This window comes from Phodopus roborovskii, unplaced genomic scaffold (genome assembly GCF_943737965.1).
Source record: "Phodopus roborovskii unplaced genomic scaffold, PHOROB, whole genome shotgun sequence".
Classification (NCBI taxonomy): Eukaryota; Metazoa; Chordata; class Mammalia; order Rodentia; family Cricetidae; genus Phodopus; species Phodopus roborovskii.
In genome coordinates, this window is record NW_026126602.1 from 6,281,579 (window position 1) to 6,309,560 (window position 27,982).

General features: G+C 39.1%; 1 protein-coding gene across 2 annotated transcripts in view; it reads right to left on the minus strand.

Moving 5' to 3' along the window:
• Window positions 1-27,982, minus strand: part of Gpr158 (G protein-coupled receptor 158) — a 376,106-nt gene that overhangs the window by 119,921 nt on the left and 228,203 nt on the right. For both annotated transcript variants that reach the window (XM_051205699.1, XM_051205700.1), the window contains exon 6: window positions 14,638-14,706. In XM_051205699.1, the coding sequence (XP_051061656.1) occupies window positions 14,638-14,706 (69 nt within the window). The remainder of the gene's footprint in view (window positions 1-14,637; window positions 14,707-27,982) is intronic.

Sequence of the window (27,982 nt, forward strand, 5' to 3'; positions counted from 1 at the left end):
CTCTGCAGAAAAAAATCAATGAAATCTTGAAATTTGCAGGCAAGTGGATGGAACTTGAAGAAAGCATTTTGAATAAGGTAATCCAGCCACAAAAAGAGGAGCATGGTATTTACTCGCTCATATATGGATTTTAGACATAGATCAAAGGATCACCAGCCTATAATTCTCACCATCAGGGGAACTAGGATACAAGGTGGATTCTAAGAGATTCATATAAAGTCCCTCACAGAAGGGGGAAGGGACAAGTTCTCCAGAGCACATGGTGAGTGGAAGTGAGTGGAGAGAGAAGTAGGAGAAAGAGAAGGGGAGGAGAGGAAAGCATATGGGACCAGGAAGATTGAGTCAGGGGAGGATTAGAAGACAGGAGAGAGAGAGAGAGAGAGAGAGAGAGAGAGAGAGAGAGAGAGAGAGAGAGAGAGAGAGAGTGAGAGAGAGAGAAGAACATAAAAGAGGGAGCCATTGAAGGTTTGAAGAGAAAACTGAACCTAAAGAAAGGTCTAGAGACCTACAAGACTGACCGCAACTAACAATTTGAGCAACAGTGGAAAGGCTACCATAAATGCCCTTCCCTGATAGTGAGATTAACAACTAACTTATCCACCATCATGAAGCCTTTATCTAGTACCTGTTGGAAAGAAACAGAAGCAAACACCCACAACTAAACACTGAGTCAAACTAGAATCCAGATACAGAAAGAGAGGGTTGCAGAAACATATAGAGACAGCTAACCTGAACAAGGAGGAGCTAACTGGCCCCTAGACTGATAGCTAGGAAGCCAGCATGGGATTGACTCAGACCCCTGAACATGGGTCTCAGCTAGAAGACCTGAGCAGTCTAAGGGTCCTCAGACAGTAGAACCAGGATGTATTCCTGGTGCACAAAAGTACCTTGTGGGCACGTCCCCCATGGAGGGATACTCCCTTAACCTAGAGACAGTAGAGAAGGCCTAGTCCCTACTCCAAATGACTTGACAGATTTAGATGACCCCTCCTTGATGGCATGACCCTACATATAGATAGGAGGGGAGGGTGGTCAGGGTGCATGTGAAGGGGGAATAGAGGGGAGAGAGGGGGAGGGAGAGGGAGCTGGGATCGATATGTAAAATAAAAATAGAAATAAAATGTTTATTTTTCACAGCTCCAAGATCAAGGTTCTGGCAGAATTGGTGTTTGGTATGGACCTGCTTAATTGTAGAAGATGAAATGGATAAGGGGTCATTTCTGGGATGTTTTTGTAAGGGCACCAATCACATTCATGAAAACTCAGTCATGACCTAATCACTTCTACAAAGTTTCTACACCCTAAGAGGTTGAAGATACAGGCACATTCAGACCATAGCAGCCCCAAAACCTAGTAATGCAACTGAAAATACATGTGAATATGAACTACTTAAGGATGGGCCAATCAAGAGATCACACACATATAATTGAAAACAATTTGTCTGTTAGATTACTTACATAGTTTCTAAATGTCTAACAGCAATGACTATTCTTCCCGGAAACATAGTCTTATTTCTCTTATCCCAGAAGTTGTAACATAAAGAACTTTTCAACTCAAAATTTTAGATAAAAATATAACTGAAATCAATTGTAGTAGAGATTCTTCCGGATGCATCCCTTCCTCCAAGAATGCTCATGGCTTTTGGCAACAGGGAAAGGGTAGGTGCTAAATGCTCCCAAGGCCACTTTAATGGACTCTGCATCTTCTGAGGTTGGGTTTTGCAATGTAATTCCATGGAAGTATTATGCCTTTATTTTTTTCTTCTTTCCAGTTTTCTCTAAATAATGCATCTACTTTAGAGATCCCATGTAGCCCCTGACACTTTAGGTAGAAGTTACCTTGTAAAAATTGTCATTAATGAGTTTCTGTGAGCTTGGTTCATAAACGCAACTAGGCCCTCCATGTGTGGGAGACAGTTGTGAAGCTTGAACTATCTGAGAGGCCTTTGGCAGTAGGACCACAATACAAACCTGGTACATGAGCTAGCTTGTTGGAGTCCACTCCCTATGGTGGGATGCCATGCTCAGCCTTAATGCATAGGAAAGGGGCTTGGCCTTGCCCCAACCTATTGTGTCAACTTTGTTATCTCCTCATGAGAGCCCTTACCCATGAAGAGGAGTGGACATGGGAGTGAGCTCAGGATGGGGTGGGGAGGGGAGGAGGGCAGGAGGGCAGGAGGGCAGGAGGAGGGATTGTAGAGAGAACTGTGGTTGGAATGTAAAATAAAATTTAAAAGAATAAATAAATTATTAAACACTTGCCATTAAATTTCTGTTAAAGACCACTTGCAACCATTTATAAGCTATATACTTACAACTACCTACTAAGCTATCTACAATGCTTTTGCTCTTCTTTTTTACTGCAATGACATTGAAGAAGAAATATTTCTTGGGACTTGTTTGCTTTTGTCTGCAGTTATTTTCTTAATTATTTCACAAACATCTCCAAGTGTTTCATGATGCTTACATCACCCTTTCTCTGTTAGGTTCACAGAGATGAACCTGGACACCATTGTCTTTGCATCTGATGTCACCCTTTCTGTGTTAGGTTTACAGCAATGATCCTGGTCATTATTGTCTATGCATCTGGTGTCAACCTTGCTGTGTTAGGTCCACAGCGATGAACCTGGACACCATTGCACATGCATCTGATCTAATTTAATTAAGCTTCGCATTAATTAAAAATAACGTCTAATGGAAAATAACGTATACAATTTGAGTCAGCACAGGAAAAATCAAGGTGTGCTTTTGTAAGAGAGAGAAAGCAAAAGAAAAAAAAAAGAGAGGGGGGAAATGAGGGAGAGAAATGTGGGGCCACAGAAAAGTGCCCTTGCATGTATCACCCCTTTGCAAAAGTCTTAACCACAGACTGTAGTAAACCAACTGGAAACAGATTTTTTTGTTCTCTTAATAAGAGATAAAGTGCTAAGCTACATCAGAACTGAAACACTGCTGCAGACCTTGTTGCTTCAACTGAAACCCTTGCTCTGACTATTGAATTCTCTTGTAGCCAGGGCAAACATCTCCTGGTTTGTTCCCATGAAAGCAGTCTTGGGATCCTTCAGGATATCCTGAGTGGAATGCCAAACTGACTGTAATATCAGCCTTACACTGTGGCTGCTTCGGTCTCCCTATGATCCAATTCCAGATCCTCTGCAGTTGAGGTGGCTAGCCTCCTTTTTCTACCACTGTTTTTGAATTAATCTCTTCTTGTTTGTTCCAAAATGGTTAATTATTTAATTTCATTCAATAAGAAATATTTTGAAAATTCAGGGAGTTCCCCGGAAGAGCTGTCGGCTGAGGGCACTCCAGGAGACAGCCCACACTGATATCACAGTAAGCTGGGCCTACTCCATGAATAGCACGGAGCCCGATATTTGTGGGAAAAGGCAGAAGACAGGGATACCGGTGTTTGGAGCAGAAATGGAGAGAAGCTGGATTCTGTACAGCTTTGCGTCATGTCTCAGACAGGACATGATGGACAGGAAGAAGAGGTCATGTGGGTGGAAGAAACAAGTTCCAGGTTAAGAGGATACCAGTGCAGGTATCAGGGGTCATTTCCTAGTCTTCTTAAGAACAGAATGCGGGTAATCTGAATAAAGTGGGGAAATGGTTGTAATAGACTTTGGGTAGCAGTAATACCACCGAACTTGGGTTTAAACAGATTCAAGGTTCTGTGCTTAGAAGAGATTCTAAGAGGCCAAGAGTAGAAAACACAAAAGTAGTCATAAGCTTACTGCAACAATCGAATTCATCTTGATGGTCTTTCAGGCTAAGATGATAATGGGACCTTGAAATGGAGTCAGACAGTGGTGGCATAAACTTTAACCCCAGCACTCAGGAGGCAGAAGTAGGCGGATCTTTGTGAGTTCAAGACCAGCCAGATCTACAAAACGAATTCCAGTTCAGCCAGAGCTGCATAGAGAAACTCTGTCTCAATAAAAAAGGAAAGAAAGAAAAGAAAGGGGAAGGGAGAGGGAGGGGGAAGGGAGAGGGAGGGGGAAGGGAGAAGGAGGGGGTAGGAAGGGGGTAGGGGGAGGGGGAGGGAGTGAAGGAAGGAAAAGGTTAGGTTTTGGATACGTTTTGAAGAAGTTTTAGAAAATAAAAACCACACTCACATCTACTGAGATAGATGGCTCTTATCAATAACAATGGAAAATGAGAGGGATTGCTGAGGGTGGGGGTGCAAATGGTATGCTCACTTTGAAAACAGTTTAATAGTCTGAGAATTTCATGAGAACTTGGACTCATGACCTAGTAACCTCTACAAAGTCTCTAAATCCTAAGTTTGAACAAGTTTAATTTTCATATACCATATACAGATCCGAGGCTCACTTTGACAGTTTCCAGCTCTCTGACATTCTGTGTTCCTCAGCGTGGTCAACTGAGAAGCTTGCCTCATATAGCCATCTTCTGGTAACTGCCTGCCACTCATCAGATAAATGAATCTATGGGATTCATACTACATGGGATACACAGAGACTAAGGATAGCATGAGACTTCAAAGTCCAGTCTCAGTCACAGAATGGCAGCATGGGATATAACCTATCTACTCTAAGCCTCCCAGGAAAAGCAGCCACAAGAAAGCCCAGTAGGGCAGAGCCACAAGTCCAGCAGCCTCCTCCCCTGGGTCCATCTCCCTCAGCAACATCACCTGTGGCTCGGGATACTGCCCCTTTGTCATTGCTTCTAGAGCGCATGAGACTTAAGGCTTTGCTTACCCCTGCAGTAGTTAAAATTACATCAATAATTTAATGTGCTACTTTTTCTCTTTTCCAGAAACTTCAGTTTCATGTATCTACATTTTCCTCTCCCTCTGTGTCTGTGTCACCCTGGTTTGTATGTCTGTCCTCATCTGTTTTCTGTTATGGTTCCCTCAGTCCTCACCCCATCGCCTCTATGGTACTCTCAGTTTGGTTTGTCCAGCTGGTTCTCACAATTCTATAACCATTTACATGTTCTGATTTCATTTCCATTTCTCTTCCTCTACTCTTGCTTCTATGGGACAGTTTTATCTCTGTTTTTCCTCTTTTCTTTGAGCTTCTTTATTAGAAAGAAGTTATTTTCTGTGTTGTATATGAAGTAATAAGATTCAGTTATTAAAACCCTCTTTTTATTTTCTCACTTTGTTCTAGCTTATGATAATTACTATATTGTACAAAACCAAAACACTGTGTATAACAGGTAATATAGTCAAATTCATGTTTGTCTTATCAAAGATCATATTACTATTGGTTTTCACTAAAAACTAAAGGTTCCAAATTTCAGTTGGTTATGGCTCTTTCAGTCTATTAAAACTTTTCATTAAAAGATGATGACTGGATGAGCTCTAACCTATCCATGACTCAAACTGTTAGCCAGTTATCTTGGGGCACACACCCTGGGTAGCTTTGTGCCCTTGAATGATGGTAACTACTCTCATGACTGAACTTTCCATGTGTTGTACAGGGATGTGGCCACAAGCAAAAGGGATGAATGGTCCCTCAGTTTTGGGACACTTAGGCATTTCTTCTGACTATATAACCAGCCTAGGGAGGAGAACAGAATGCTCTCGTGTAAAATTGTCTGAACCACCTTGAAGGAGGGGGTCCAGGCATCAGCTAATGTTTCACACTTAGTGCTGAAGCTCAAGGCTTCCAAGTCAGTCTAATCTTTGAGAAGTGAAGAGACTCCTAGCTCCATGCTTTCAAGCTACTTTGCCATGTGATAACTATCCCCTGCTGTTCTCCCCATTGCTTTCTCTTATCTGCTCTGGCAAAAACCCATTATAATATGGGTTCTCTAAAAGAACAGATGCAATGGAATAAATTGATATCAGAACTTATGAAGTCATCTCTAAAACAGTAACAATGGCTAAATAACACTGACAAACTGAGAACGAGTGTCACGCAGTCTTTGGGGCTGGGTGTCTCAGCTGTCAGAGGAGTCTAGTGATACCTGTCTGTCACTAGGGGTGACTATCTACAGCTACTCAGTCCACAAGGCAGGATATATCCATGATCCCAAATCTGGAACCAGAAGCCTGGCAGATTTCCTGGAGAGCCACTGGTCCTACATCTATGATACAAATTTAGGAACACTGAGTGAGATGTTCTGCTATCAGTGAAGGAGCAGCAGCAACAACAGCAGTGTAAACCGACTGGCGGCAGGATGGAAGGCCAAGGGGTGAATGGAGAGTGATCTTCCAGCTAACAGCCTTTTTAATCTGTGGTACCACCAGACGGTGCCTCCCATAGTCTGGGTGGGTCCCACATCAATCAAAGCAGCCAGGACAATTCTGCAGGTGAGGCTCCCTGCTCAAGCGATTCTAATTTGTAGCAAGTTGACATTAAAACCAACCCTGAAAGATATCCAATCAAATGGGTTGGAAGGAATCACATGAGATGGATTCTGGATCAGCTGAAAGGGAAGTGTCTCAAATGAGGGTGGAGATGATCAAAATGCACCATATTCACATAGGAAACACTCAAAGAATAAATAAAAATAACATTTAAAAAAAGCTAGCTTGTATATAAACTTATATATTCATCATGGTGGAAGTGATGTTCCAGAACTGGATTGCTATCATTCTTCCCAAAAAGGAATCAGAAGCAGAGACCCTTGCAGAAGAGGTTGGTCCCAGGGCAAAGGAAAGAAAAGGATAAATTTATTTTGGAACATTCTGCTGAACAAATAATGGGACCTTATTCAAAGAATGGGTTTTTGTCTCCTTTATCTTCCTTCCTATAAAGGGCTGGGAGCAATATCCTCTTGCTTTCCTCTGCTTATGACTGTCACATGCTCTGGGTGGTTTTCTCTTTGGAGTTCCAAAACAAACCAAATTTTATTTAGGTTTGTGGTGATTATAGCAGAAATGATCTCCTAACTGGTTTAGGTTCTGTGCCATTCAAACCAGCCTGACTGCCATTTGTCTGAACTGAAAACTGACACTTTTTGAGTAAAACTATTGAGAATCAGAAACTCCAGATTATTCAGCTATATGGTTTATACAGTGTAAAGGAAGCCCCAAGTGAGTGAGTGTGTGTTTTTGACATAGACACAGCAATGTCAAGGGCTTGGTGGCCTCGGGCTCACAGATTTGGCAAAGACTTCCTCTTTGTGGGACTAAGTATGAAAGAACAGTGTGTGTATAAATGTCCCCCAGAACTTTCTCCACCAAGATGCTTATGGACTAAAGACAGTTCCCCTATAGAAAGTACTCCTACGGATGTTAGCTAAAGCTGTCTTCCTGATCCAGCTGAATACCATAAAACGTGCCTCCTTGTTTAGTCATATACTATAACCCTATGTCTCTGTTCAACTCTCTGCAATAAACACTAAGTTTCTGGGGTGCTGTAATTTCTCCAGCAGATAGCCCAGTGCACCCAAACCCTGCTTCTGCACATGTCGCTTCTGGTGCAGGCCTGTGTCTGTACTTTCCTCATTTCCTCTGCATCCAATTCATATCTGTCCCTGGAGTTGTGCAGGATGTGTCAATGGTCCATTCATACTTGTATGGAATTTCATATTGGGTTTCGAACCAATCCTTTATCTATCAAAACTCAAGGTCTCCTTTCATACTTTGTGTCTTCCATTTCCACCAGATGAAGTAAGGAAAGTTTATTGACTGAACAAAGAGGATTCATAGGTCTCCCTGGCTCTCTGAAGATGTTGCTATCACCATAGTGAAGAGGCAGATACAGAGTTGAGAGAGGACTCCTCTTGGCTTTGTCATTAAGTACTGGGAAAAGTTGAAGGCATAGGAACAGCTCTCAGCCTCTCATTTGTAAAATAGTTTGTGTAAATTCTAAATTGCATTTGATCTCTCTTCAAGGTCAAGTGTTTTACAATTCTTTTCTATAGGACGGGGAAACTTAAAAATATGCATTATATTGACACATATATGGTGAGCTTTATTGATGGGTACATTACAAACCAGTTAAGGAACCCACAGGATAAGAAGCTACAATCATCTGAAATAGATACATGTGTAAAAGCAAAACAAACTTCTAGACTTACATTATCAATAACAAGTTTTACAAATTAAAAATGTACTTTGGTGCAATTTAACAGGAAACATAAGCTGTAGTTTTAATTTCTTTTCTTTTCTTTTCTGAAAGTCTGTTTCATTTCTTTTATAGCTGTACAAAAAGTATTTGGGTGATCATGGGTGATAAATCATTTGCTCACAATGCATGGACCTCAAGCCATAAGATTCTTTTGAGAATCTGTAAGAAAAGGCATCAAAAGCTGCAGCTCGCACTACCAATTATAACGATGCTAACTTTAGTCAGATTTCGGTTTGTCCTCGTCTGCACAATGATGATAATGTCTAATTTGGACTTTCCAATGTAAGCATTGTTATGAAATCGTCTGTAGTCCAAAGATTGCTTAGAAATGGCAAAAATAACCTTAATTCTTGCAAATCTGGACAACAATATGCAGCATAAAGAGAATATAAAGTTCATTGCATAACAGAAGAGCAGGGAACAGCCCAGTCTCCTTCTATGGAAGTACCCAGCCCTAGAAACAATCTATTTTATTCAAGTGTACTTGAAAAAGCTGTAATTCCCAGCCACGTTCTGTTCTGGTGTGGTCCACAGCAAGAGCTCAGAAAGCAGACAAGATATTTAAAAACAGGAGAGGTTCTGGTCACATTTCTGTCAATTAGACCTTTTGGCTATACAGGCTGAATATCCCCAATCCAAACTTGCTTCTGAACTTAGAGCCTTGTAGGTATTTTTATTATTGTTTTCAGATTAGGGGTGCTCAGTTGATAAAGTCTATGACTGTATTCTAATATCTGAAACACTTCTAATCCCCTTTCAGATAATGAACTTTCCATTTAGTTTATCTGATTACTTTAACATTGAATTCAGAACAAGCAAAACTCTATCTAAAAGTCCTAAACTTCTTATCTGCAAATTCTAAGCAACCCAGGTCACCCTGCACCACTGACTAGATCACTCTTACCAACATTGCTTCCTACATGTACACTCACACATGCATCTACTCCTGCAAAGGACTTCACTACCAGTCATCAAAATAGTACTTTCTGATCTATTGTATAAGTAAACTGATTCTCCTTTCTAGACTCCATCAATTACGCATTTAATCTCCATTGTCTCCAGAATCTTATGCTGGACTACTTAGGTTAATTCCCCCTTAAATAATTTGATTCATTTTGTCTTCAGAATATGAACACCATCATAGTTAGCTTCAGTTATCAACTTGACTTTCCAGGAACACCTGGAAAGAGCAAACGTTGGTTGAAAATTCCCTCCTCAGAGTATCATGAAGGCACATCTGTGGGGGTAATTTCTTGACTACTAAATGATGTAAGATGTCCCAGCCCACTATAGGTGGTACCATTCCTAGGCAGATGGGCCTGAGATGTAGAAGAAAAGTAACAACATAGACCAGACCAGAAGAAGCAAGCCAATAAGCAACATTCCTTTATGGCCTCTGCCTCAGTTCCTACTTCCAGGTTCCTGCCTGGAGTTCCTGCTTGATGACAGACTGTAACTTATAAGTCAAATAATTTCTTCCTCAACAAGGTTTTGGTCAATGTTTTATCACAGTAATAGAAAACTAGAACAGACACTAACTTAAGGATTGAGATACAGGGCATAAACTTAGATCTCAGGGAGTCACAAAAATGAATTAGTTTATAAAAGGTAAAAGAGACAGCTAAGGATGAAGCAGGGTTTATAAACCATACTGGTGACTGTGGCAGTGAGTTTACATGGTCTATTTCCCTTGTGATGGAAGATTATGGAAAAGTGCTGCCTTTATATTTTGAACTATCAAATATCTCTCCTTCTCTCTGTACCTAATGTTGCCATGGGCATAAAGCCATCAAAATGATTCTCAAGCATACATGTGTACTACTCGATTAAGTGGCCCCAAATCATTTAGTTCAATATTTAACAATCCAACATTGTTGTTTCAAATGTTCTATAACAGATCTTCTCTGTAACAGGCTTTATAATTCTACAGATTATCAATGATCCTCATAAATATACATCTTACTAGTAAAAATGAGCCAAATATTTGTTTATACCATAAAATGATATTTCAAAGATTGTTTTCCTCTACCTGTAGGCATTAGAAACAAATAATAAAGGGGCCATGACTTTTACTACCACCAAGTATAGTCTTTGCAAGCCATTGCAACCAAAACAGAAACTGGAAGTAGATGAGAGGATTTGCATTTATTTGAGAACAGAAAGAAGGTCCTGTAGGTGGATATTAAAAAGTGAAAAATAATAGCATGTGCTGAGACAGAAGAAGCAGGCATAAACAACGTCATAAGCCAGAACAAGAGTTTTAACTTTCTTCTATGAAGAATAATAAGACAGCAGTGGGGCAACTGGTTAGAACTGATATGTTTAAAGGCCTATTGATGACTGGGTAGGCAATGAGTTTAAACACAGCAGAGGGTAATGCAAAAAAACAATAAATAAATAAACAGATAATGCAAAATATATTCACATTTTTTTAAGAGAATTCTTCAGGTTATTTAAAATCTTTCACTGCCTCATTAGGCCTCTCTGTGATTCTGTTCAAATACCTTCCTGGTAGTTCTATGATAAAATTAAATATTAGGGAGCATGGCATACCAAATACAGAGGCAGAAAACAAGGAATGGGAAATATCCAGTCTGTAAACTCTATGTTGTTTATTAACTGCAATACATACTACTATGTGAGGTAGAAATGTTAATGTAGACTATTTGTGTAGGGAAATAAAATCTGATTTCCTCAGTTCCTTTGAGATACTATGATAAAATATCTGAGACTGGATGAATTATAAATAAAATATGGCAAATGTGCTAGCTACTGCCATGTTAACATGACACAAGCTTATGTCATTTGGGAAGAAGGAACGTTAATGAAGAAAATGCCCTCACTGTTTGACATGTTGACAAGACTGTCATGCATTTTCTTGATTACTGATTTTTGTGAGAGTGTCCAGCTCATTGTGGGTTGTGCTACTCCTGGGTAGACAGTTCCAGCAGTGTAAGGAAGCAGACAGAGAAACCATTAACAACAAGCTAGTAAGCAGCATTTACTCATGGCTTTTGCATCAGTTTCTGACTCTAAGTTTCTGCTTTGAGTTCCTGCCCTGACTTCCTTCCATGATGGACTGTAATGTAGAAGTATAAATGAATTAAACCCTTTCCCAAGTTGCTTTTTTTTGTTTGTTTGTTTGTTTTTTGTTTTGCTTTTTGTTTTTTATCACAGCACTAGAAACCCAAGTAGTAGAAGGCAGAAAGACAAAAGTAAGAGAATTTCCTCCATTTAGCTCTTCAGTCCATGTATGATAGATAGCACAGGCCTGTGAGAAAGTTTTACCTCCCAACACAGTTACACTAGTTATTGATTCATTCATTGATTCTAACACATAAACCTGGGGAACACATTTGATCACAACACTGATTATATCCAGATACATTGGGATTGTGAAGGAAATAGAAAATTCAAGACCTAACTAGATCAAGAATGCTTGTTCTAAACTGAGAAGAGAGGAATCAAAAAGTAATGGAGATGAATAACCCATATTACATGTGGCTTTCTAACTTATTGTAAGGATTCTGCTTTTATTTTTTTATTTTTATTTTACATACCGATCACAGTTCCCTTTCCCTCCCTTCCTCCCTCTTTCCCTCTTTCCCACCCTCTTATGTCCCCCCTGACCATCCTCCCCTCACATCTCCCCCGCACTCCACATGCAGGGTGATGCCCTCCAGGAGGGTTCATCTAAATCTGTCAAGTCATTTGGAGTAGAGACTAGGCCTTCTCTCCTGTCTCTAGGCTAACAGATTATCCCTCCATGGGGGATGTGCTTCCAAAGTCCTTTTGTGCACCAGGAATACATCCTGGTTCCACTGTCCAAGGTCCCTTAGACTGTTCAGGCCTTCTGGCTGAGACCCATGTTCAGGGGGCCTGAGTCAGTCCTATGCTGGATTCCTAACTATCAGTCTGGGAGCCTGTTAGCTCCTCCTTGTTCAGGTTAGCTTGTTCAGGTTTCTGCAGCCTGGTCTTGTCCTCCCTCTCTGCATCTGGATTCCAGTTTGGCTCAGTGTTTAGTTGTGGTTGTTTGTTTCTGTTTCCATCAGCTGCTAGATGAGGGCTCCATGATGGTGGATAAGTTAGTCATTGATCTTATTATCAGGGAAGGGCATTTATGGTAGCCTTTCCACTGTTGCTCAAATTGTTAGTTGCAGTCAGTCTTGTAGGTCTCTGGACATATCTCTAGGTTCATTTTTCTCTTTAAACCTATAATGGTTTCCTCTTTTATGGTCTCTCTCTCTCTCTCTCTCTCTCTCTCTCTCTCTCTCTCTCTCTCTCTTCTCTTGTCTATTCCTCCCCTGACTCAATCTTCCTAGTCCCATGTGTTTTCCTCTCCTCCCCTTCTCTTTCTCCTAACTCCCTCTCCACTCACTGTCCCCCCCCACCACCACCCATATGCTCAGGAGATCTTGTCCCTTTCCTATCTGTGAAGGACCTTATATGAATTTCTTAGAATCCTCCTTTTATCCTAGTTTCTCTGGCGGTGTGAATTATAGGCTGGTGATCCTTTGCTCTAGGTCTAAAATCCATATATGAGTGAGTATATACCATGTTCCTCTTTTTGTGCCTGGGCTACCTCATTCAGGATGGTCTCTTTAAGTTCCATCCACTTGCCTGTGAATTTCAAGATCCCATTGGTTTGTTTGTTTGTTTTCCGCAGAATAGTATTCTGTTATGTAAATGTGCCACATCTTCTTTATCCATTCTTCAGTTGAGGGGCATCTAGGTTGCTTCCAGGTTCTTGCTATGACAAATAATGCTGCTATGAACATAGTTGAGCACATGTCTTTCTTGCATGGATGTGGATCATTTGGGTATATGCCTAAGAGGGGGATTTCCAGATCCTGTGGTAGTCTGATTCCCAGTTTCCTGATCCATGCCAGACCACCCTGAATCCCTGCCTGCCTGATCTCTGACCCCCATCGCTGGTCCTCTGCTGGAGTTCTGGGCCTTTGCCAGAGATCCGTTTATCCCGGTGGGACCATCCTTAGTCCCTGCCTGCGGGATCTTTGAACTCCATTGCTGGGCCTCTGCTAGAGGTGAGTCTGGGACCAGTTCTGGTTGAATCCCTCCCATACCCTTCCCTGGGAACTCCCTGGATTGGCCTCGATCTAGTCCCCCACCACCACCACCACCCCCGCCGCCGCCATGATCGATAAAAATGATTTTGCTTTTATTGAGGAACATTTTTACATGGTTTGAGAACAGTAACATGGCCAGTGTAACTTAAGTGTTAAAAGTGGCTAATGTTCTGAAAATAGATTGTAAGGGGCAAAAGCTAAGAGAGGACTCTGACAACTGTCATAATAATCCAGCAATGACAGCTCTTGGTTAAGACCGGGTGGTAGCAGTCAGCATGGTGGAGGCTAGCTGCATTCCTGCTATATTTTAAAAGTTTGGCTGGCTAGTGTGATAAAAGAAAAGGTGTCAAGAGTCACTTGCAGTGTTTTGACCCCAGTAGCTTGGTGTTAGGAAACATCAGAACCTCAGAAATGGAATTTTCTTGTGACCTCACTGGAACTGAAAGTAAGTAATTGAATATGAGTTTGGAGATTAGGAGAAAGGTCACGCTTGCAGATACAAATGTAGCAGCCATTAACATATCATCAGCATCATTTCAAACTGTGTTGCTAGGTTAAATAGTCAGTGATGGTATCCACTAGGAAAAAGTCTAATGTTGGAATCCTGAGGTACTTGGTTATTGGAGGGAGGGAGGAAGGGAGAGGAGGAGGGAGAAATATGGCGGGGGGGGAGGGGGGGGGATATAGAAATCTAGGCAGGAACACCAAAAGAAACAAGAAAAGGACACGGTGTGGGGCCAACCCTGCCTCTTCCTCTGACCCCATCTCAGCTTTCAGATCTTAGAAGCTCTATTGATACTGTATTCCCCAGATGTGACTGTAAGTCTTTCCGAAGCGCCCCCATGGCACACCGCTGTCAGTACTCCGAGTCTTTGTCATACTGAATCACAGGGGTCGGTACTGACTCATTTCTTCCTGTAAATCATAAGCCTCTTTAGAGAAGAAATAAAGAGTATTCCCAGAAATCACCTCCATGCTTATCACATGTTAACTTTACAACACCAGAAGTTGAATTGAATTATAAATTGGCGTTTATTATTGCAGACTCAATAGTACAGCAATAAAATGAGTGGGCTACAATTATGTAAGAACAGTACCACACAAACATTTAATTAAGTTTATTTTTCTTGATATTTTTTCCATAGGGCAATTTCTAGCATTACCTTGTTGGTATATTTGCAGTTTTGATTTATTTAAGGGCAAGACTGAAAGTAGGATTTTTGCATATGTTAAACATGTGCACTAAATATGACTTTTATATGCTACCTTACTTAAATATTTGACTCTTTTCATGAAACTAGGAAGAAAAACACAACTAATATATAAGAAAAACCCCGCAAAATTTAGAAATGATACATAAATATCTAAAGTAACTACAACTGTAGGAGTCAGTTTATATATATATATATATATACATATATATATATATATATATATATCTCCTTGGTAATATGCAGTGCATATACAATATGAAAAGTCGAAATAAAGCAGGATGTCACTTACTGGAAAGTATAGGAGCAGAGACCCAAAGAGTATTGTTTCCAACAGGATGAGGCCGGATGCTCGGATGCTCTAAAAGACAAATGGAGAATGTCATTGTTAACTTAATTTCCAGGCAGAGAGGATTTATTCTACTGTTCAAATGCCTAAGCCCTCAGAACAGCATTCTTCTGGGGAAAATTAAGTAAGTAAATAAATACAATTTAGCTAGTTTTCAGGTGGATAGTCATGAGGGAAGCCTGGCTGAAGTGATGACAGGTCTAATGATGTCATCAGTGACATATTCTGAGAGGCCAAGATCACTACCTTGAAGATTCCTACAATCTGAGAAACCAACAAAGATCTTTTTTTCTGTTTCTGGGATGCAAGCCACCAGTGCCCTAAAGCATTCCAAAGACACCTGCTGCATCATTGCAGAGGGTTAAAACAAAGCCTTGGTGTATGAACTGTATAAGGGCCTGGAGTATCAATCTTGTAATGTAGTCCCCATAACAAACTTCATAGTGTAAACAATAAGAATCACATTAAATATAAAAGCTTCCTTGCCTTAAGTACTATTTATCCTACAGAGTTGTTTTCCAGTTGACTTCCTAATATGTTGTCTTTAAGCATGAATGTATCTAACAATCTTATGATATTTTTTATAATATGCAAAATAGCAATTCTTGTAACAAAACAGGGTTGAGGCAAGAAATAAAAAAACAATCTTAGCTTATAACAATAAGTTTGGTTTCAATGAGCTGAAGTTTCAGGATAGGGCATGTCTATTAATTACTAAATCAAGCAAGGAATTTGTCACTCTGAATTCCTTACATTTTCATTAAATGTGATACAAAAATGTGCATACAGATTACCAGCATATAGATGTCTTTCTTTATAGGAAAGTTGTGTGAGGTAAGAAAATTAATTCTGCAACAACCAAAGGATGCTAAGAATCCAAACTATGACAGTGTTTCATATATTTTTAACGTGATATGATAACTGGATAGTCAGAAAAAGAAGTTTTTAATTCCTCTTTCAAGACCTTACAGGGTATTAAAAACACAGAACTGCTTTATATAATCCTTCAAAGGAGCTCACAGCTACGAGTTTGAAAATAGTGTGCAGTGTCAATCACTTGAGTGACTCCTTTTTCCCCGTTTCTTTTTCTATGGTGCCAAGGACAGAGCCCAAGGCCTACACATGCCAGACAAGTAATTGTACCTCCACAACAGATTCTGCCTCTGTGTGATTTTCGCAATTGATCATTGTTTTACCTAATAGATGTTTCGGTGTGGTGAAAAGACAATTCCTATCAGCAGTTTTTGATTTGAGGCTGTTAGAAATCCAAAATGACAAATTACATTTGGCAAAGCATAATCTACTTATGGGCATTTTTATAGTTTATGTTCTAATTTTTAATATGACACTAAGACTCAGACTCCAAACAATTATGCAAAATTTCTTGTTAAAATAATCTATGCAATGCTGACCGACAACCGACAAAGGAACAGAGAAAGGGTCTGGAGAGTATTGCAAGAAACTTTGCAGTTAACTCTGTTGTGAATTCTGAAATAGCCACTTATGCAGGCAATGAAATAAGCTGCTTAAATGGCCTTACTCAACAACATGTTGTGGTACTTTGAATGTAATTGTCACCTATAAACTCATAGGGAGTGGCACTATTAGGAGGTATGGCTTTTTTTTTTTTTTTTTTTTTTTTTTTTTAGTAGGTATGACCTGGTTGGAGGAACTGTGTCCCTGTAGATGGGCCCAGTGTCATTGTGTTATTTTGGGTTCCTTTCTGATCAAGATGTGGCCAGCACCATGTCTACCTGCATGCCACCATGTTCCCAACAATGATGATAATGGACTGAACCTATGAACTATAAGCTGCCACCTCAATTAAATGTTTTCTTTATAAAATTTGCACTGGTAATAGTATCTCTTCACAACAACAGAAACCCAAAGATACACTTTATTAAACCCAGTAAGGTATTAAATATGATATAGTTAAAATGGCTAGCACTGAACTTGGCACATAATTGGGTATCTAGGTTCTAAGCTATAATTCATCAACCATCTTATAAATTTGAAAATTCTAGGTATATATTGATAGCAACAAAAAGTGTTTTATGTTTGGGACTGAAAATGACTACAGAAGATGTTGAAGAGATGGCTAGGTTAGTTAAGAGCACATACTGTTTTTACATTAGACCTGAGTTTGGTCCCAGTGACCATGTCAAGCAGCTCACAACCATCTGTAATTCTAGCTCCAGGGGACTTGTCACCCTCTTCTAGACTCTAGCGGCATCTGCACTCATTTGCATAGACATACACATAATTTTTAAAACAATACATAAGCTATAATAAAAAGTAACAATCCAAAATAAAGAGCCAGAGTCCTTTGGTTTGTGATAATGCTGTATATGGTAGCATCTTTCCTTCTGCAATGTCTTGACTGTTTTAGGAATAGTAGACTATAAATCTGTGTTTCAGCCATTACTACAACACAACAATAGCAGTCATATGTGTTTATGTGTATTCTCACAACTACCTTTATACTAGAGATGTATGTACCTCTTGCTTAGCCTCCATCCTGGCTAAACAGGGGAGCCCAGAATTTCAGCTTCTAAACTGGAACTCTGACAAGTGGTTCCATCTTCAAATGTGAAGTATATTCTAAATGTGCACTTTTTCCTTCTGAAATGTCCTGCAGTGGATCTGACTCCAAAGTCTAACAGAATGAGTCAAACACAATAAGTGGTTCTTCATGACAGAAAAGAGTCACATGTGACCTAAAATATTTCATTACCATCCCACTGCTCTGGTAGTACTAGAAGTTTAACTTGGAAAAAAGCTTTGCTGTATAATAGGTACCAAAGACTCACTCACATACAATTACTATGAGTGATCCACTGATTAAGTGTGAAAGATGTGACGAGAAGAGATGCTCAGTGATGGGAGAGGTGGAACTAAGAAATGAAGATAGATAAAGAAGATAATGGGAAAATTCACAGAGGGTGAGATAAAAATCCATCCCGTAAACAGTGCTTGAGATAGAAATAATAAAATAGAATTAATTTTAACTAGAGTTGTGAAATGAGAAATTCAGAGGAGTACCTTCTTGAAATATAGCCAACAATATATAGTATGATGCTGTTTATATAAAATACCTAGCCAGCATGTGTGTGTGTCTATATAAACAAAGAGCCAAATTCATAGGTGTATATAACCAGTTGCTCACAGCTGTGCATAGCCCAGGATAGCTGTGAATGCAGACCATCACACTGTAGACAACAATGCCACATCAAAATGTCAGAAGCCTGGGGTACCCTTAGTCCACAGGATTCATTCTAACCTGACAGCAATCCTGGGCAGAAGATAACTAACTTAGCAATATCTTTTGCACTGAAGGAAATATAATCAGATATTGCTGAATTATAAGCTTTTTAGTAATTAACTCAAGAAAATCTAAAACCTATTAACATAGCTGTTATAACATTCTATGATTTTGAGTTATAATATTCAAGAGTCTGAACTAAATCTTTCTTCTAGCAAATAAGTATGATTACAAAACTTTGAATAGGGAGGGGATATTCATCATCTTCCATTCTTACTGTGTATTCCTCCCCCCGTTCCCAAACCCTCAAAGATACAACAAATTATATGAGCAAATCAAAGCTGTAGATCAAATAAAAGGCTAATAACATTCAACTAATTTTATCAAATTATGTCAAAGCCAGCATCTAACTCCCATCACCCTAGTCAGAAAAGTGTAGAAGTTCATGGCTCAATGCACAATTGCAGCCTTTAGAAGCAGATTTGCCCCCGTGCAACAGCCTCAAGGAAGCCTAACCCATTAGAGTAATAAGCACAGGAATGCTGAAGGCTAAGTTTTTGAAAGCAATGAAAATAGCTTGTTATTATTTGCCTGACTCTACAGCACTATCTCTACTTTATTTTTATATTTTAAACAGTTTCAGCCTCTAGGGAAATAACACATCTTGCTAATACAATGCAGCTATTTTTTGATCATTGCCAATGTCTTCAACCTTGCAGTATTTAAACTTTCCTTATATTATAAAAGAACTCTCTAAAAAGGAAGCATTTTAAACAGATAAATTTCAGAATCTATGCACAAACTCTGAGATAGTAATAGGGTTTTGCTTTCAAAAGAATGAATCACTATAGGATTCTATGAGAAACCAAGAGTCCACAAATATCTCATTCACAGAAGGAATTAGTTGCCCTCTGATAAGAGACTCATTGGGTTGACCTTCCACATATCTCTTTGTTTCCACAGAGAAATCCACAGAGGGGAGACTTCCTTCCAATGACCCTTGACAAACAGTTGACATAATGATACAACATGGGTTGGAAACTAAGTATGAAAAGTAGTATAAAGGCATACTAAATACTGGTAATTTGTAAGAAGTTATTGTTTAATAATGGATTAGAATTAATGGATGAGAATAGAGTACCCTGTCTGAAAGTTTTCAGGAAGTTCAATTATGGTAAGAATATCTGCAATGAAATACTGAAAATTTAATCACTGTAGAGATATTTGTAAAGGAACAGTTGTTCCAAACAGAGTCTGTTAAAACTCAAGTTTCCCTTTTCAGAAAAAAAAATCAGCAATAAAAAAGGTTAAAAAGGGAAAAATAATGAGGGCCAGGAAAAATATTCCCAGAGTAAAACATGAATAGCTCAGAGAAGTTTAATGATCTCTAGTTAGTTTGCAATGACAATATTGGTTGTTTTTAAGCCACATGACACCGGGCCAGATGCTTAACTTCTGAATTTTGGTCTGGTTTTCATATGGCATGAACTTCTGGTTAAACTTAAATGAACTTATGAAAAGATTAGTTTATCTGAAATAAAGTACACAGTGATATATACATAGCTTAATACATTTTAAAACAGCACAATTCACTAAATAAAGAGTAAAAATAAATTATTTTTACACTCATGTGAAATTAGAAATAATGGGTCCTGCATTAGATTGCTGAGCAGGAACATTTTATAGGTATTATTATTTTTGGAGAATAAAGCAATGAGATATTTGACAATTCACTTTGCTTTGTTTCAAGTCAACACTTCAAAGCATTGACCAAGCACATCTGAAGCTGTGGAGATGCAGGAGAGTTCACATGCAGAACAGAAAGCATTCTGGCCCACCTTCAACTCCCTCCCACCTCCATACTGCTGTCAAAGCAACCCATCTCTGATATAACCCTGGTCAGCCTTCTGACGGCTGTCCCTCTTTCCTGCTAAGATGCTTTCTGAATGTGTTCCTCAACTAAGGACTGTGCCCTATCTATACTCATTGGCCCAAGCCTTTAGCTACTTCTGTGTGATCTCTTTGTGATCTTCAATCCCGTCAACCCTGTTTTTCTGAAACTACTAAACAAAGTACCACTTGTTTCATGTAAATGAGATACATTCTCTGAGTGCCCAGAAAGCATACGGAAGTGAATGGTAAACGGTCAACTATCATACAACGTCAACTTTCTTCAGATAGTTTCTTGTATATCCTTAAGGAAGATGACAGAAAATCCCTCAAATGCACAGTATGTTCAATTTTATGTTTCATTAAAAACCACTGAGATTAGGGGTTACATTTTTTTTGAATAAAAATTGAATCATTGAAACAACAAATTCTCCCTTTTGAAAAAATATTCTAAGTGGAAAGAACAGAATTAAAATATGAAAGATGATTACATCCTAAAAATTGATATTAAGACACTGACTGCTTTTGAAATAAGAGAAACATCACCCTTTACAATAACCACAAACAATACAAAATAACTTGGGGTATTTCTAACCAAACAAGTGAAAGACCTGTATAAAAAACCTTTGAATCTTTAAAGAAAAAAACTAGATACCAGCAAATGGAAAGATCTCCTATGCTCTTGCATAGGTAGGATCAACATAATAAAAAATGACAATCTTACCAAAAGCAATCTACAGATTCAATGCAATCCCCATCAAAATCCCAGCACAATTCTTCACAAACATTGAAAGGACAATACTCAACTTTATATGAAAAAGCAAAAGACCAAGGATAGCCAAAACAACCATGTAAATAAAGGAACTTCTGGAGTCATCACCTGACTTCAAGCTCTACTATAGAGCTATAGTAATGAAAACAGCTTGGTATTGGCCCCAAAACAGACAGGTAGATCAATGGAATCAAATAGAAGATTTTTATATTAAACCACACACATATGAACACCTGATTTTTTACAAAGAAGCTAAAACTATATGATGGCAAGAAGAAAGCATCAACAAATGGTGTTGCCATAACTGCATGTGGACATGTAGAAGATTGAAGATAGATCCATATCTATTGCCATGCACAAAACTTAAGTCCAAATGCATCAAAGACCTCAATATAAACCTAGCCACATTGAACCTCTTAGAATAAAAAGTGGGAGGTACCCTTGAACGAATTGGTACAGGAGACCACTTCCTAAACATAACACCAGTAGCACAGACACTGAGATTGACAATTAATAAATGGGACTGCCTCAAATTGAGAAGCTTCTATAAGGCAAAAGACACAGTCAACAAGACAAAGCAGCAGCCCACAGAATGGGAAAAGATCTTCACCAACCTCACATATGACAGAGGGCTGATTTCCAAAATATACAGAGAACTCAAGAAGCTAGTTATGAAAACATCAAACTCTATTAAATGGTGGGGTACAGAACTAAATAGAGAATTCTCAATAGAGGAATCTAAAATGGCTGAAAGACACTTAAGAAAGTGCTCAACAACATTAGCCATCAGGGAAATGCAAATATAAACAACACTAGAATACCATTTTACAGCCATCAGAATGGCTAAAATCAAAAACACTAATGACAGTTTATGCTACAGAGGATGTGGAGAAAGGCAAATGCTCCTCCACTGCTGGCGGGAGTACAAACTTACACAGTCACTTTGCAAATCAGTATGGTGGTTTCCCAGGAAAATAGGAATCAGTCTATCTCAAGATCTAGCAATTCCACTCTTAGGCATATGCACTGCACATTCATACAACAAGAACATCTGTTCAACTATGTCCATTGCAGCATTATTTGTAATAACCAGAACCTGGAAGCAATCTAGATAACCCTCAACTGAAGAATGGATAAATAAAATGTGGTACATTTATACAATGGAGTACTACTCAGTGAGGGAAAAATTAAATCTTGAAATTTGCAGGCAAATGGATGAAACTAGAAGAAACCATTCTGAGTGAGGTAACCCAGTCACAAAATTACAAACATGGTATGTACTCACTCATATATGGATTTTAGACATAGAGCAAAGGATTACTAGACTACAATCCACAACTCCAGAGAAGCTAGGAAACAAAGAGGACCATAAGAAAGACAAACAAGATATCCTGAACAAATTGGGAGCATGGGGGAGGTAGGAGAGAGACGAGGGGAGGAGGGGAGAGGAGAACATGAAGGGTCAGGAAGATTTCATTGGAAGATGAAGAGAGGAGAGCAAGAAAGAAGACACATCAATAGAGGGAGCCATTATAGGTTTAAAGAGAAATCTGGCACTAGGGAATTATACAGAGATCCTCAAGGATGATACCAACTAGGATTCTAAGCAATAGTGGAGAGGCTTCCTTAACCACCATTCCCCTATAATGCGAATGATGGCTACCTTAAATGCCACCCTAGATCCTTCATCTGTTAGCTGATGGAAGCAGAAGCAGAGATCCACAGCTAAGCACTGAGCAGAACTCCTGGAATCCAGTTGTAGAGAGGGACAAATGACAAACAAAGGGGTCAAGACTAGGTTGGGAAAACCCACAGAAACAGCTGACCTGAGCAAGTGGGAACCCATGAACTTCAGTCTGACAGTTGGGGAGCCAACATAAGACCAAACCAGGCTCCCTGATCATGGGTGTCAGCTAGGAGGATATGGGGTTTCTGGCAATGGAATCAGGATTTATCGCTAGTGCACAAAGAGACTTCATAGTCTAGATACAAGTGGGAGGGCCTAGGCCCTGCCCCAAATGACTTGACAGATTTTGATGATCCCTCATGGAAGGCCTCATCCTCCCTGGGGATATGATTTGGGATGGGATGGGGGGTCGGTAATGGGCATGGGAGAATGGGAGGAAGATTGATATGTAAAATAAGATTGCCTCTAACTTAAATAAAATTTAGTTTAAAAACCACAATTAAATAGAAAATATGATGAGTACTTCAATGGGAAAAGCAAAACTTGACTTATTGAGATGTAACAGATGCTCTTTACCCACACTGAGAACAAAGCACTTTGAGAAACCTAGAAACACTAATTGTAATTTTGCATCTGACTGGAAAGCTGCGAAAGTGTGCCATGAAGGGCATGGGGAGCCCGGTGTACTTCAGATGCAGAAATGATGAAGACAAGAACTCAGAACTCAGTCTCTAAAACAGTTCTCCAATTTCTTGATGGTATGGAGTATGCTGGGTTTTCACTTGCCTAACACTTCTGAGCATTAGGAACCAAATGGGCATTATAGAATTTGTTTGTCAGTGTTTAATATAACTGTGTGTTGTAAGTTGAATATATTCTTTCCCAACCCCCACCCTTCATTTCTTCACCCCTCCCCCCATTAGAACCCTATGTCCCCATAGATGAGTTTGAACATAAAAACTTAAAGGCAAAATAAATTGTAGAATGGAATAATGTAGTTGGAGGTTTTCTGTCCCGCCCATCAGTTCCTTCAGCCATTTATAAAATAATACTCCATTCTAAGGCTTAATATTAAAAATAATTGCTCAGGCTCAGGCTTCCTACAGGCTAGCTCTACATATAAATTAACACAATTTTATTAATCTGTGTATCACCATGTGGCCATGGCTTACCGGTGATGTTCTGGAATCTTTACCCTTCAGAGACTATGTGGTGTCTCCTAGACCTTGTTTTTTTCTCTGTGTAACTCTGTTTTGACTTCTCACCTAGCTATATTCTGCCTGGTCATTGGTCAAAACAGCTTTATTCATCAACTAGTAAAAACAACACATATTCACAACATACAAAAGAACATTCATTTCAGAATAATAATTAGCTAAATGACTAATTTAGTCTTGTTTACATTTTCTTGTCAATTCTTACCTCTTTCATTAAATTCTTCTGTTTCCACATTTGTTCTCATCAGCAAACTAAGTGTTTGTGATTAAGTAATTACCTTGCTATTTTAAGGTTTCTATGTCTTATATCATAAATGTTGCTCAGGAAATACTTCAAATAACTAATTCATAAGTTTTAAGTAGATAATAAGTGCTAACCCTTATATACAAAATTCAAAAAGGTCATACTAACTGATGGATGTCTTCATTGGTTTCTTTCTTCTCTGTGATGGATCATTTGCCCTAAGACATACTGTTTTATGCATTAGGATAAGACTATTGATTCAAAAAGACACAAGTCAAATAAATATACATATATTTGATTAAAGAGAGATTTGACAGTAGAGAATTGTTAAATGAATATTAAGAAACAAACAAAAAAAGACAGGTGTGGTGGCTAGAACATGCCTTAATTCCAGCACTTGGGAGGAAGAGGAGGGTACAGAGAAACTCTGTCTCAAAAAATTAATAAAAACACTAACAAACAAGCAAAGAAAAAATGCCTCCGAAGAAAGTTTTCCAATGTAATAGATTTTAAAGGCTATTGTGTTTTAATATTAGTGAGTTCAACAGGTTTTCTGGAAGTTAGAGGCTATTTAAAGTCAGGAAAACTATCTCTAAATTTATATTCTCATTCATCTTCCTAAAGGCACTTCATATTGAAGATGCCAGAAACTAAATTTTCCAACCATGTTTTTATTCAGGTTCTCTCTCCTGATTAAGGACATGCAATCATTTACCAATACTGTATTCAAGCTATGTCCCTGAAATATGTTTATATACTATAAGCAAAAGAAATGGGAGTTAATAAATAAAAAAGTCCATTCAAAAAATTATTTTCTTCAGAACTTCCTAATTTCTCTGGCCCACTGTATCCCTGAATAAATAAATGGCCAACTAAACAAATGATAACATGCACACTGACTCACAGTTAGGAAAAGCACTTGTTGACTTTATATATGACTCCCTTATGGCCTGGTAAGTAAGTTAAATAGCCAAGTGGTCAGATGAGGAAGGGGAGGAGGCAGGAGAAGGAAAGTAGGTAGTAGAAGCCACTGTGTATTTATATCTAACTCAACATCTTATTACTTCTTGACCTCATAGAATAAAAATGGGTAGTTTCTTCAACAAAATTAGATCTCAAAACAGAAGAATGAAATTGGACCCTTAATCTCAAACAAGGGTTGTTCAAACAACAAAAGGGTGACACATTCATAAGAAAACAAAGTGGATACTGTGACTCTGGTCTGGATGAGAGCTTTGGGGATATTATGCTCAAAGCACAGGCAACAAATGCAAAAACAGACAAATGTGACTGTCAAAACTGAGAGCTTCTCCAGATTCAAGGAAACAAATGAGCAGTCAATAAAATGAAAACTATCTAACCTGTAGAATGGGAAAAATGTCTGAAAACTATGTCTCATAAAATTACTATTCAAAATACAAAAGAAATAATTCAACAATAAGTAACATGGTTTAAAAAGTCAAAAGGTATGATTGTATACTATTGAAAATAAAATAAGATAAACAGCCAACTGCTATTTGAAAAGGCCCTCAACATCAGAAATTATCAGATACAAGTAAAACAATGCAAAAGAAAAGCCAATGTAATATCATCTCCTATCTGTTAGAATGGATGCTGCCCAGAAGAGATTTAAGAAGGTGTGAAGAGAAGGAGCCCCTGTGAGCTCTGTCACACTGTTGATGGGAATGAACATTCCTGAAACTATGACAGGAAACTGTGCAATGGTTCTACCAAAAACTTAAAAAGAGAAGTATCTTATGGCCCAGAAACCCCATTCCTGAATTATGGCCAAAGAAAAAGAAACTGGCATATTGTAGAGGCAATAGCCAAGATTTAGAATTGCTTAACAGTCCACCAACAGAAAATAGATAAGGACAGGACAGTGACTACTAGTAGGCAGAGAGAAGAGGAAATGGACAGACAGTTGAGAAACCTAATGTGCAGCATGGGTTGTGTTGGAACTGGACTTGTGTGATTGTGATCTGTGCTGAATAGTGTGTGCCAACTCATTGCTTCATGTGCCTTGAATATACATAACTGTTACTTGATAATTAAATATCTTAAAATAAAATATTGCAAGCTACCCTCACACATCAGTGCCACAGCAAAATCTTAAGCCTTTGCTGAGAGCAAGCTAAATGAGCTGGCATCCTTCCTTTTCTCTTCTTTCTTTGAAGTAAGAGTTAGTTCAATGAGAAAGTTGCCTTTCAAAACAAACTTTCCCGATTTTAGACATATCGCAGCATGCCAAGGAAGTGTCATCGAAGGTCTAGAGTAGCAAAACTCCTTTACTCCAAGCATACACTCCATTTGCTCATTCCTCATTCGCTGCAAGTTTTTTTTTTTCTTTCTTTCTTTCGGATAGACAGACAGACAGTCAGGCAGACAGTCAGGCAGACAGTCAGGAGTAAAAAGCTAACTTCAGAGAAAGGATAGAAAATCTCAGAACAAGTGTACAGAGAAATAAGTCAATCATTGCCAGCTCACTCATTCAACAAGTTTTTTCTGGTTGAAAACCCATTTTCACTTTTACAGAATGTTAAAGAGGATGGTGACATCTGCATGATGACACCTGCTGAGGAGGACAGCTGGCCTCCTGTAGAAGCCATTACTCTAAGCTCTTCACATCTATTAACTCCCACAGCAGCATCAAGCCCTCCCAACAAACTTGGCTACTACCATCATCCCTGCTCTGTAAATGCAGAGCCTGAGGTTTAGGGAGGTTAAAATGTTTGCCGAGAAATTGACAGAACTCATCATACATAGGCTACTCGTAGTGTTGCTCAACTTTGCCCTCGGGCTTTCACAATCCAATCTTGTGACGCTGTCATTTTAAAATAACTTCTGAGAACTGTTCCTTTCATGACCTCACTCTGAAATACAAAGACATTGGAAATAAGAAACCACAGCCCTGCTAAGAACTGCCAATTCAAAGCAGAAACAAAAATTAAAGTGTAAAAAACTTGGGTATCACCACAAGCAATTGAAAAACATAAATAAAAATTAAATAACAGTTGTTTCAACATCTGCGGGGAAATAGTTCCAAGGTCCACCACAGGCACCAAATCCGTGATGGCCAAGTCCTTTCATATAAAAGCATGTAACTTTTGCATGAAGCCTATGCACATCCTTCTATGTATAGGAAATCTCTACTGCTCACGGCATCCAGTACAAACTGAAATGTAAAGCACACCCTTTAAGTTGTATAGCATAATGAAAAGTGCACTGCTTAGGTGGTGTAGCCACTGTCTCTGAACTGGAAAGATTATCCCTGGGGGGAGTCTAACAATGAGAAATATATAAGGAACAAGACCATGAAAGTTATAAGATTTACAAGGCCCCTCCCCAAGTCTATACACAGTAAATAGTTAATGGGAGGTGAATCTCTTTAGTGGAGCTGCCTGAAAATTTGAGGGCTTCCAGCTTTCATGAGCCTTCAATAATGCTGGGCTTAAGTGCTGGTTAGCTTTTATTGTCCACTTTACATAAACCCAGTCACCTGGGAAAAGAGACTCCCCCAAGTGAAGAATTATCTCAATCAAACTGTCTTGTGTTCAAATCTATGAGAGATTTCCTTGGCTGATAATTAAGGAGGCCTAGCCTACTCTGGGTGGCACTATCCCTAGCAGATAGAACTGGGCTCAATAAAACAGCTAGTAGTGATCCAGGGGGCAAGCCAATAAAGAGCCTTCCTCCATGGTCCTGCTGGAGTTTTTTGCTCTGACTTCTCTCAACAATGGACTGTAACCTATAAGATAAAATGAGCCCTTTCGTCCCCAAGTGGATTTTCATCATGATGCTCATCACAGCAACAGAAAGAGGAGTACAGCAGGTGGTGTTTGCTGTGATACAGCTGCCTCTGAGCTGCCTGAGGCCCAGCGTGTTGATTTCAATGAGACTGTCCTCCACAGGCTTAGATATTTGAACATGTGGCCCCCATTTGTTAGCACTCTATATGAGATTTAGGAGGTGTGGCTTTCCTGATGGAAGTATGTCCCTGGGGGCAGGCTTTGAGAGTTTAAAGCCTCATGCCACTTGCAGGCCACCCTCTCTGCTTTATGTTTGCGATTAAAAATGTGACCTTCAGCTTCTTCCTCCTACTACCATGCTTGCCAAGTGCTGCTATACCTCTGTCCCTCTAATGTTGCTTCTGGTCATGGTGTTGTACCACAACAACAGCAAAGTAGTCAATACTTTGCAGCAAGTAACTACTCAC